The 12429-nt window shown below is 39.3% G+C and overlaps 1 protein-coding gene across 3 annotated transcripts in view; it reads left to right on the forward strand.

Moving 5' to 3' along the window:
* The window catches only part of AGBL1 (AGBL carboxypeptidase 1), a 618212-nt gene that overhangs the window by 337363 nt on the left and 268420 nt on the right, over window positions 1-12429 (forward strand). For all 3 annotated transcript variants that reach the window (XM_045522553.2, XM_074353945.1, XM_045522552.2), the window contains exon 21: window positions 7010-7186. In XM_045522553.2, the coding sequence (XP_045378509.2) occupies window positions 7010-7186 (177 nt within the window). The remainder of the gene's footprint in view (window positions 1-7009; window positions 7187-12429) is intronic.

A 12429-nucleotide genomic window follows, 5' to 3' on the forward strand; every position in this document is an offset into this window, starting at 1 on the left:
CAATTATATCATCTATTCTATTTCATGTTCACTCTACATTAACTCAATTTCATTAATCAACATTAATAAAACTACTTGCAATTATCATAGTATAAAGAGATCGGTGAATCCTCTCTGCAAAACACAAGTGTAAAACAGGACAAAGTTGTCAAAAGCGACCATTTTCAGGACTCTGGAAATTACCAAATGCAGACAACAAATTGAGAAGCATTTATTCTTGAAAATTGATAGAGTTTCATGGAAGAAGGCAGGAGTCTATGACCTTGACTGGGGCTGCTCCTCAATCCTCTCTGGTTCTGTCAAGAAATGCAGTTTTATCAGTGCAAGAATTTTCCCCCATATACACACACACGCACAAAGCCATAAATTTATAATGGTGATACTAGAAATGAGAGAATCATGGAAGGGCTGAGGTAAATTCTACATATGTTCTTGGATTATGAGAAAATACGTGTCTGTGCAGCCTAGCAAAAACTAAAGTCCAAAGAAACTTGAGAACTGGCCACAATTTTGAATGTGTTCCCAAAGCATGTGCAGATTGGTCAACAGAGAGAGGGAGCCTCAGGGCTCAAGATGTTTGACTACAACTTCTGCCCAAATCATTAGATGGTTACTAAGCTAAATAAACACATGGGTCAAACTGAAAACAAAATAAATAAGAATTTTTAAAAAACTGTGCAGAACCCCAGTGGCATATGCTTCTGAAGAAGACAGGGGAAAAAATTCTGCAAATTAATCCAAGAAAGTGTTTAGAAATTAAAAAAAAAATACTTAGAAAAAGAAAACAGAACCCAGAAAATATAATCTATGATGTCTAATTTTCAACCCAAACTTACAAAGTGTATCAAAAATCTAGAAGGTATGGTTCATACTTAGGAAAAGAAAAGTCAGTAGTGACTGACTCTGAGTGGGCCAAGGTTTTGAATTTATCAGCTAATGATTTCAAAGCAACTATTAATATATGTCCAAATAATTAAAGAAATCAATGCTCTAAAATTAATGAAAAATATGATGCAAACAAACAAACAAAACATAAATACAGGACAGAAACAGACTCATAGACATAGAATACAAACTTGTGGTTGCCAAGCAGGCGGGGAATGGGAACGGACAGACTGGGATTTCAAAATGTAGACTAGATAAACAAGATTATACTGTATAGCACAGGGAAATATATACAAGATCTTATGGTAGCTCACAGAGAAAAAAATACGACAATGAATATATATATATATATATGTTCATGCATAACTGAAAAATTGTGCTCTACACTGGAATTTGACACAACATTGTAAAATTATTATAAATCAATAAAAAATGTTAGAAAAAAAAAGAAAAAATATGATGCCAATGACTCAACCTATAGGGAATTTTGATACAAAATGAGAAAGAGAGAAAGAGAAAGGAAGGAAGGAAGGATGGAAGGGAGAAAGGAAGAAAGAAAGATAGCTTTAGTGTTGAAAAGTACCATAACCACAGTTAAATTTTCACTAGATTAAATAATTAGGAGATTTGAGATGGCAGGAGAATAAATTAAACTTGAAGATCTATTCAAAATTACTGAACAGAAATCACAGAGAAAGAAACTGAAGAAAAGTAAACAGCCTTAAGAGACCTGTGGGAGAGTATCAAGCATATCAACTTACATGTAACAAGAGAACGAAAAAGAGAGGGAAATGGAATATATGGAAGAAATATTTGAAAAAATAATGGCAGAAAAAAAGGCAGTTAAGGAGGAAAGAGGAAAAAAGAGGCATACAGAAAACAAATAGCAAAATGGCAGATATAAACCCAACAATATCTAAAAATCCTTTACAAAGTATTGAGAACTCAAACTCAGCAACATATAAAAATCATTATTCACTGTGACAAAGTGGGGTTTAAATCACGAATGCAAGATTGGTTTAACATACAAAATACTGTTCTACTCCTTGTAAATAAACAAATGGCAAAAACTACATCATTATCTCGACAGACGCAGAAAAAGCATTTGAAAAAAAATTAAACTCTCATAACCAACTAGGAATAGAAAGATAATTGTTTGACCTGAATTTGAGCATCTTAAAAAAAAAAAAAAGAATCTTCTAGTCACTATTCTGCTTAATGGTAAAAGACTAAATGCTTTCCTCATGAGATCAGGAACAAGGCAAGAATGTTTGCGTTCATCATTTCTATTCAGCATGTTACTGGATATGCTAGATAGTATAATAAGACAAGAAAAATATTAAGAGAAATGAAAATTTTATCCACATAAATACTTGCATGTAAATGTTCATAGCAAAATTATACACGCTATTCCCAAACTGGAGATAATCCAGGTATGTCCGCCAACTTGGGAATGATAAAACTTCGCAACTTGTGAATGGATGGAGAGAATATAGCTTTATAAACAGTATATTTATACCATCTGTATATTCACATGTGTTATATCCACACAATGGAAGCGTATTCAGAAATAAAAAGGGACAGACTGCTGATACATGCAACAACCTAGATGAACTTATAAAGAAGTCTGAAGCACACACAAAAAACTATGGTTTAATGTAAATGAAGTTTCTGAAAAAGTCCAACGTTAAAAATGAGGTCAGAAGGATGTTCCATGAAGAGAAACATGTATCATGAGTGATTTTCAATTCAAGTTTTATTTTGAGAAAAATCTGAAGTAGAAAGACACGAATTCCGCAATGACTGAAGCTTGAACCTTAAAGAACCTGCGTTTGCATGTGTAGATAACAGCGATTTGCAGTTTGAGGGGAAGTAAATTGAAATCAGGTCTTCTGCACCATTGCCTGTCTTGTTTGTGACGTTTCCCGGTGTTGATCTTCGTAAATTTCCAATTGGCGAGGAGTTGCAAGGAAAATGATTGTGGATGCAACTCATAAATTGCCAAGCACGTGCCAGGCACTGTTGTAGGCACTCTGTATGTATTACTTTGTTTAATCTTCCTAACTGACTACATTCTAGAATAATGTGCAGCCAATGAAGATGCTTGACAAATGTTTGTGGAATAAGTAGGTACTTTTAATAACATCCTCTTTCACACAGGGAAGGGAGACACAGAGATGAAACAAGTTGTTTGAAGAGTCACAGAGTCAGCAAGAGCTGCGACTGGGACCCAGGTGGTTCAGAACCAGCATCCCTATTTTTCGATTCTGACCTCAGTGATCTTAGAAAAATAGTGCTGTATCAGACAGAAGCACAACCATGAGTCAAAGTGCTCAACACTTTAGAATGAAAGGCACTCAAAGAACCAGTCTTTGTTTGGCACTTGGAAAACAGGGAGTTATCTGGTTTACAAGAGGGAGACTAAAATATAAAAAGAGGCTTTAATTCTTTTAGACATGGAAGATAGAATATGTGAGCCGAGTGACTTCCCTCTCTTCCAAATTTTCACACATGAGCACTTTTCACTCTGAACAGTGCAATACTAGCAATAATAATAATGACACATTTATTGAGGGTTCTCAGTGCTTTATTACCTCACTCCAGGTAGCCACTATTACTACCTTTCTCCTCTTTATGATGATGAAACCGATGGCCAGACAAGTTACATGACCTGCTTGAAGTCAAATTCTGTAGTGTGAATCCAGAATTCACCCCCAACCATGCCCTTGCCACATGCTTAATCCAGAGAAAAGAGATGCCATCTGAGTTCTGTAGGGTTGACCATAAGCACCTTGGAGCCCCAGAGAGGGCTCACCCTGGAAATGAGCTCTGAGCTAGGAGCTGTCTGGCAAGATCATAGTCAGCGTATCTTTGACAGTTACATCTTCCTTGAATTTGGGAAACCAGACAGGGCTGAGAAGTGTCGACAGAAAGCAGATAAATTAAAATGCAACTCAGGCTTCCACGGTGTGCCTGGAAACCAGAATGATTAAATCAGAATCATCCCTTCCTCCATCAGTTAAGGCTACACCTGGCCCAACTGCTCCTGGACAGATGGGATTCAGTGTCTGGGAGGACACAGAAGATTCGTTCTCAGGGCCTCTTCTGGTCTCATCTCTAAGCACCCCCAGGTCTACGTTGAGACTATGCTAGTGTCAGCTCCCATGCCATGCCCTGTGTGTACATTATCTCGTTTATTCCTTGTCACCATTTTAATAGCAAGAAGTTCATGCTCCCATTTTGCAGATGAGAGACCTAAGCCTCAGAGAGGCTGAATAACTTACCTGAAGTCACTCAGGAAGTACATAGGGGAAGTGGACTCTTAGCCCTGGTCTGTCTGGCTCTGCCCTTCCTGCCCGTAAACCATGTTCTATGATGCTTGGTATTCAGTATCCAGATGGGGTTTTGAGTTGCAGTAACATCTCTTTCTGCAAGAAGTCTTTAATATGCATTCTGAAGCCTACTTTTAGAAGATGAGAGAGAGCAACAAAAAGAAGTGAGGTGTGTTTTTTTTTTTGAGTACATTTATAACAAATCATAAATAATATAATATATTGGATCCTCATATATTGGATATATTGCATCTTAGTTAAACCTTTTTATACTCTTGTGGGATAGTAATACCTCATTGAAGAAGCAGTGTTTGCAGTGGTTAAACTCATATGACCAGAATTAGAACATCTGGGCTGAAATTCTGGATTTGTTCTTGCTAGCTTTTTGACCACTGAAAAGATAACTTGGCTGCCCTGTATATTATGAGATAATAACAAAAGTTACCTCAAAGACCTGTGATGAGTAAATGAATTAACCCACGTGAAATACATAGTAAGTATTCAGTGAAAAGTTATCTATTATCATTTTAGTGTTCTGGAAACTGAGATTAAGTTTAAGGGCACAGAGCAAGTGGCAGGGGAAGAGGTGAATGTCCCAAGCCATCTCTCCTCACCCAAGCTGGGGAGGGGGAGCCCAGGAAACATTGAAGCAAGACTCCAGTCAGTCAGTTCATGTGTAGGGTTCATCAATTTCCTATTCATTTACAAAACGAAACATAACAAACAACCTCCACTTATCATCACTATCATCACCTTCATTTCTTACTCTGACATCAATTTCTGTTAAATTAAGAGGGAAAGAAATGAGAAAACTTTAGTGTAAATAGGATAGTTTGGAGTCTGTTACTAAAGAATGGATAAACTGTCCCTGTGGAGATGGAAGAGGGTTCTCCGACTGCACATTGTAAATCTTGCATCCTCCAGGCTCCCGTGAGGGGACAGATCACAGCTTATCGAGCTCTCCCAGACACATGCCATTCATTTGACCGTGTGGTCATTTGGAGAGGGGCTGAACCAGCTAAGAAAGCAAGGTTCACTTAAGTGAGAAAGGAGCGGTCATTTAGACGATGTCAGATTAAACTTTTTGCAACAAGGTAAAAACACTGAAATTAAAACTATACTCAAGTATTCTCGATCACTTTAGTTGCCATATATATATTCTAATCATGTATGTATATATATTCTGTATATTTTATATATATTATATACATATATATTCTAATTATGTCTATTTAGGCAGTCCCCTAAGGGCCTGGACTAGCAGATTCTACTAATTTCAGCAAATAGTTATGAAGTACCCTCTGCGAGCAGCATGGCTTCATGTGCAGAGATTTTCCTATGGACAAAGCACAGACCTGCCCTCATGGAACTTCTGGGCTGCAGAGGAGGCAGAAGTTAAATGACTAATTACCTATGCAGTAATTTAACTGTAACTGTGATGAACGCTTTGAAGGAGGAAAATGGGGCGAGGGAATCACAGAGAGTGAGGGACGAGTGTGGGGAGGTGAAATCAATCAAAGCAATTGGAGAAACTAGATGAGGATAACATTAGCATTTTTTATTTCCCTTAAAATATGACACTATAGGTCTGGAGTCTATTTAGGGACTTAGAGATCATAGCAAATTATATTCATCATTACATTAATATATACTTACATGTAATTTATAATATAATTAATAGTTATATTAATCTTTATATTAATATAATTAACAGTTATGTTATACATGAGGGCAATAAGAATCAGAGATTTATTCTTAATAAATCTCTTATATTTTCTCAGTGTTCTAGAAATGAACAAAACTGCATTTCTTTAAAAATAATTCCTTAATTGACATTCTCGTCAATGTGTTTTGTTTCTCTACCTTTTCCCTGCAATTTGTCCAAAGGCCTGCCATTTCACTATTTGTTATCTAATGTATATAATTTTATATCATGTGCTAGTGTGTGGAGATTCTGTCACTGCTGAAGTGAGAGAACCCTTCTTGTTCATGTCACAGAAGTTCCGGGCTAAGTGTAGTATTTTGGCTGTCCCAAAGATGTGGTGTACTATCAACTCTGAGACGTCATCCTTGACTAGAAGTCCCCTTTCTGTCCATCAGAGAGTGCCAAGGGTCTACTCATGCCTTCTAAGTGGAGATCAAGTGGTCCACATAAAGCTTTTCTACCCTAGGAAAGGATGGTATATGTGAATCCAGGGAGTATGGATTTTTAGAAGCTTTATAATTGGTCCAGCTTGAGATTTATGGATCAGAGGATGAGCTGAAAAGTTCATTCTGGCAATTACACTCTCTCAGGAAACACGTGAACTTTATATGTGATCCTGCTTGAGAATCATCAACGGCTGTGTGTCTGAGATCAGTGAAATCCAGCTAGAAAACAGCGAGGCTGGGTGGAGTCACTTTCCAAAGTTCAGGTCCCTGTGAAGTCTGTGGCTTTCCTTGGGTCTCACCCCAGCAATGTGTGAAGCTGAATGTGTGCTGCAACCTCGGTCCACCGAGATGCAGAAAGATGGAGTGGAGAGAGCATAGTCTTTGGAGCTGGCCACGTTGGCATTTGGATCCCATTCCAGCCCCTTTGTGGTTGGACTTAAGCTATTTCTTCTAACTTTTCTAAGCCTCCATCTTCTCATCTTTAAAATGATTTTTATCATTACTTAGGACTGATACAAGATTTGTAGTAGCAGTATTAAGTGTTTGGTATATTGAGATGATGAATAAATATTGAGAATTTATTTTTAACTGCAATCACCTGCATATCATATCATAATTTGATTTTTTTTTTTTTATTGTAGACTCTTCCCAAAATCCTTGATAAGCTGGCGCCGGCATTCACGATGAGCAGCTGCAGCTTCCTGGTGGAGAAGTCTCGAGCCTCCACAGCCCGGGTGGTGGTGTGGAGAGAGATGGGCGTGTCCAGAAGCTACACGATGGAGAGCAGCTACTGCGGCTGCAACCAGGGCCCCTACCAGGTATGTGAGGCTGCGGGATACCCGTGCTTTCTGTCCAGCAGTAACACACTGGAATGGGGAGCTATCACATGCCCCTTATTCCTGCCTTCTAATCTGAAAGAGGAGAAAGTCTCCAAGTAGCTCCCTGATCTTGCAGAAGGACTAGTTCAATGACTGTCTTCACTGGCAGCACGATCTGTGTTGATCCTGGAAGTAATTTGTGCATGCCTGCTGGTTTGGTTTCTGCCCTCATTAGCAAGTGGCAGGGAGCCTCCCCCAGACATGCATGCCCAACTTTTATGGAACCTCTGCCTGGCTGTTTTAAACATGAGAACATTTTCTTTCCTTTTACAAGTGGACCAGTCCCCTATGCATCATAAAGGGCATAGATCGGTGCATAGATATTGCCAAGAGGTGTGTGTGTTGCGTTTCTCTGTCTTCTGTGCTTTATCTTCCTCAGCTCTCTGTTATCCTACTGTCACCAGAGCAAACAGAAGTGTGTGGATGACGTGGGTCTCCCCAAGATGAGTGTGCCTGAGAGTCATGTTCTAATGTCGAGGGGAAGGGCTCTTATAAATCATATTCTCTCTACAGCTATATTAACTGTGTGAGCAGCTGGATAGCTGTTCCAGCAGGCTTTTCCCACTCTCTGGCTAGAGGAGCATAAATAAGGGACATGGTGACAGTGCTGGGGTAATAGACTCTTTTACATTTGTTAGGCAAGCTGACAGCCTACTCCTTGGTGACTTCTATTCAACCCCAAGACTATCTGGACCTCACCAGCATTGAAGCTCATTGTGTTGGCTTTGATACTCTCCTGGAACAGCCAGGAAACACTTGGCATCTACACAATCTGGTGCTTGTAGAAATCTGTCAGCTCTCAAAGGAAGTCCAGGGAGTGACAGGTGATGAATATCGAACTTCCCACTTGGTCAAAGAGGTATTTTGACACAGGGCTACTGAACCATCCATTCTGACCTATTAATTCTGTTAAATAGCCTATTAGTCAAAACAGTAGCTTAAAAGAATTGTTTTTATTACTGAATTAATAAACTATGCAACTGAATTAATCCTTACTTACCCACATGAATCTAATGCAGAATAAGAAGAAGAGTGAGCTTGTTGGAGAGGCTTGGAATTGGGCATCCAAAGACCTCACTCTGTTACTCACCAGCAGTTCTGTCAGCTGCCGACCTCTATGAACGTGTATGTTTCATATATCAAATGCAGATACTTATAAGGATTCCTCTCCTTCCTCCTGCACAACATTTTTGTAATGGCCAAAAGAAAATACATACATACTATGTATATATGATCCAGGAATCTGTTCACTCTCTTGACATTCAGAACCCATAGGATTGGGAAAAAAATAAGCCTGGACTGTTGCGACTCTCAGACCTTCTGGATTTAGACTTGTGCTTTTCTGGCTGTATGCTTCTTGATGGAAATGGGCCAGTCACTTGTTTAGAATACAACTCCGTGCATGCTTCCCAGATTTACTGGATTGGTGGCTTTCATTGCCTTTGTTTCTCCAAGCGCCAATTCAGCGAACAGCTTCTAGCCGCATAAGTATCAGTGCCGCTCACAATGAATCAACTGGACACTCAAAGTCCTTAGGGGATTTAGTTTGAAAACTAAATGGCTCATAGGTCCAGGCCCTCACCAACTCTCCATCTTCTGTGCCATGTACCTAGTGGCTGTTGGAAATGGCAAACGATGAAAGAGGCTGCCCAGTGGGGTAGCTTTCAGATACCAGCCTGGCATTTTCCCTGTGCAATTTCCCACATGGCCTTTGCGTGGGGTCTCTATAGGAAAGAATGGAGAAGGAACTGGCTAGAAAAAGCCCTAACAGTGCCAGACCTGATTTTGCCTTCAAAATCCCATTTTCTATATGAAACACCTCCCCGAATGGACTGGTTTTCTCCTTCCCTTTGTCTTTCTGTCCTTACAAACACTGTTGAGGAACTGAGCAGAATTACAGACAGTAAGCAAAAGGATGGTGAGTAATTTTACATAGGAGGGGTCCACCCTGGGGGAAGGAAGCCAGTTCCGAGTTGGGTGTCTTGGTGATTTTTGTTTGAGGTATATAAAGAAGTCAATGGGCTCTAAAGCAGTATAGAAATTTCCATTCTGAACATATTGCAGATGATTTTTGTACATTGAGAGGCTGAGTCCCAGTTGGGTCCTGAGGTTATTATTCTAAGGTCATCTTTCCATTTTTTGTTTAGCATTACCATTTATCCAAAAGATGGAGGACATTTAAATACACCCACGAGGGACATTCCTTCCTTCCTTCATAAGAATATAAATATTTTTGCAGTTTCTCTGGTTAACACGGCTTTAAAGTAGTTCCAATCATTTCTCCCCCAGCACGCTAAGTGCCTGATTTGTTAGTACGGAAATGAAATATCATTTCTTACAGTGACATTTATGTTGGAACTGCATTAAAGAATATATGCTATTACCTTCAAATAATTATTATTAATATGATAGTTTCTCTTCTTTTTTCCAGTCTCTAGTTGGCTAATTAAAAAAAAAATTCTCTTGCTTTTGTTTCTCTGAGATATAGTTTCCATTGCTAGGTTATAGGCTTAGATCCATAATTTGTATTTAATGTAGAAGTCCCACCCACTGAGAGACTGACTTTACCTATTAGGGACTCGCCCAAAGCTGTTAAGGCTGTTGAAGGGAAAAGCCAAAACCGAGTGATGCATCCTTTGGGGACTCATTTTTTTTTTTTTTAGCATCTTCCAGTCTGTGTGGACAGCTGTGTGCTTCACACTGAGTGGCTGTGACCTAGAGTCACGTGCATGGTGCATTTGCAAGTTCAAAGGCATGTGACTGGGCCCCGTGGGCCGCTTGCAGCTCAGGACAATGCTGTGAGGCGCCCACCCAAGCAGGCTGTTGACAGGCTCCTTGGCAGCGCTGCTGACTCGTGGGCCGTTTGCAGAGTATTAGGCAGAGGAAGGACAGAAGATGGGTGGCTCAGCTGAGGTTTGAAGAGTGACTCAACTGGGTGTTTATATTCCCTGCCTGCAAACTGCTTCTCTTGTATTGTAGACCCTGCAGAAATCCATCCTCTCTACCACCAATGGAGGGATCTTTCAGTAACCCAAACCTATTTAAGTCACAGTACTTCCTATAACCCTTCATTATGGCTCAGAAAATTCACCTCCTCTTGAGGACATGTAAGACCTTTTACAATCTCATTTTTTTTTTCTTTTTATATGCAATGCCTTCTTTAGTATAGAATGAGTGTCACATATGTGTGGTGACTGACATCCCATTAGAGAGCTGCTGTCCTCACACAGCTCTTTGGACTTGACCAGTCTTTATTCGAGGATACCTCTCTTCCCCAAGTGTCCCAAGCTGCAGCATTTTCCTTCTTCCAGGGTACACACACACATTCTTTCTCTCTACCACATGCACATTTATGTGTGTGTATCGCACAGCTGTGCACAAACATACACACAGACCAGTGGTTCTCCTTAGATTCATGCAGGAAGTATAGCTTGCTGTTTAGTGTGGGTGTCTGTGTCAGACACAGAGTTCGAGGGAGAGCTCTGCAGTCATGACCTTGAGACAGTTACCTGACCTCTAGGAGTTTTCATTGTAAAAGTGGTGTTCCTCACAGTTTCTACTGGAGATGCCGTTAAGATGGAATGAGCGACTGTCTGTAAAACATTTATTATTATTTCATAATAAACACTGAATACATGTTAATCATTCGTATTATAATTGATGATATATAGTAATTTTTAATGGTGGTTTTCTTTTTTTCAATTTTAAATCAAGAGGCTTAGATTCCAACTTTTATCTGTAATTATCTTATTCAGATCTTCTTAATTAGAACCTTTGGGGTTGGAGATTAGGTATCTGTGATTTTTATTAACTTTAGTATAAAGCTGGGTTTCAGAACCATAGATTTTTTTGGTTTTGTGAGGCTGGTATCCATACATCTGTATTTATAGATTTACTTATATCAAAACAACATCTGTATGTACTGGCTAGAATTCCCTCTATTCTAGGGTATATATAATCTACCATTTATTCTATCAAACTTTGTATGCAGTCTAATCTAGATAGTAGCCAAACTATATACAGTGAGTGTCAAATAAAGGGGGGATTTGTGAGCCTGCTTCTAGGGGAAGAAGACTAAGGAAGGAGTGAGGAGGGGAGGGGAGGACAGGAAACAGATTTAAATTCCTCCACAATTGCCAAGTTTAAAAGCCTATTCTATATAAAAATGAATATACATATGTATATGCATGACTGGGACATTGTACTGGACACCAGAAATTGACACATTGTAACAGGCTGTACTTCAATTAGAAAAAAAAAAAGCCTATTCTATAATCATGAGCACAGCTCAGGAGTATATTTTGGATCACTATTCTCTTGGAAATCTTTTCCCCGTTCTCCAGCAGCCTCATAATGGGATATAACTCTTTCTGAGCTTTGAATGGGAGTTGGGAGGTATGTTAATTTCATTAATGTAATCTGAGGAATGGTATTTCTCAAAACTTAGGTGTGCATAAGAATTACCTAGCGATCTTACAGGATGCAGATTTCTGAACCATGTCTTCGTTTGTTCTGGGGTGTGGCCCAGGACTCTGCATTATATGACGCACCCCTGGAGCGTCAGATTCTCAGTCACTGAGAGATGAGGCAGAGGTAAAAGGCAAGATGGTTTTGAAACTGGGTTTTCTAGTTTCTGTTTTTGTTCGCTTTCCCCTGATTCATTCTGGGCTATGGAGACTCTTCCATGGCTTTTGTTATAAAGTCTCAAATTTTTTGGGGGGCGGGTGGGGGTTTGTGTGTGTGTGTGTGTGTGTGTGTGTGTTTGTATGGGTGTGTGTATTTCATCTGCTTTTTAAGGTAACTGGCTTAGTTCTTCCAGAGAAGTTGTATTTAACAACTGTCTAATATTCCAGTGAGAGTTTAAGAACGTTTTTATTTTTGTTTGTTTTTCCAGTTCTAGGGACACCACCAGGTAAAAGTTTCTTAAATTGCCTGTAGAACAAGTGTATAGGAACCGAAATAATTATATAATTGTTTGTGCCTATGTGTACATTTTTCTAGGGAGAATGTCTCCAGTTTTTAAGATATTTTTAAAAGAGTGGGGAACCCCCCCTAAAAGGTGAAGAGCTCATGCTTCAGTTTATTGAATCCAAAATCTCTAGAGGGCCCACCACAGTTTTCCAGTGTCTGCTTTTAAATCAGATCTAGAAGTGCTTGACTTGACTTTTGTGAAAATCAAATGG

Source organism: Camelus bactrianus, chromosome 27 (genome assembly GCF_048773025.1).
Source record: "Camelus bactrianus isolate YW-2024 breed Bactrian camel chromosome 27, ASM4877302v1, whole genome shotgun sequence".
Classification (NCBI taxonomy): Eukaryota; Metazoa; Chordata; class Mammalia; order Artiodactyla; family Camelidae; genus Camelus; species Camelus bactrianus.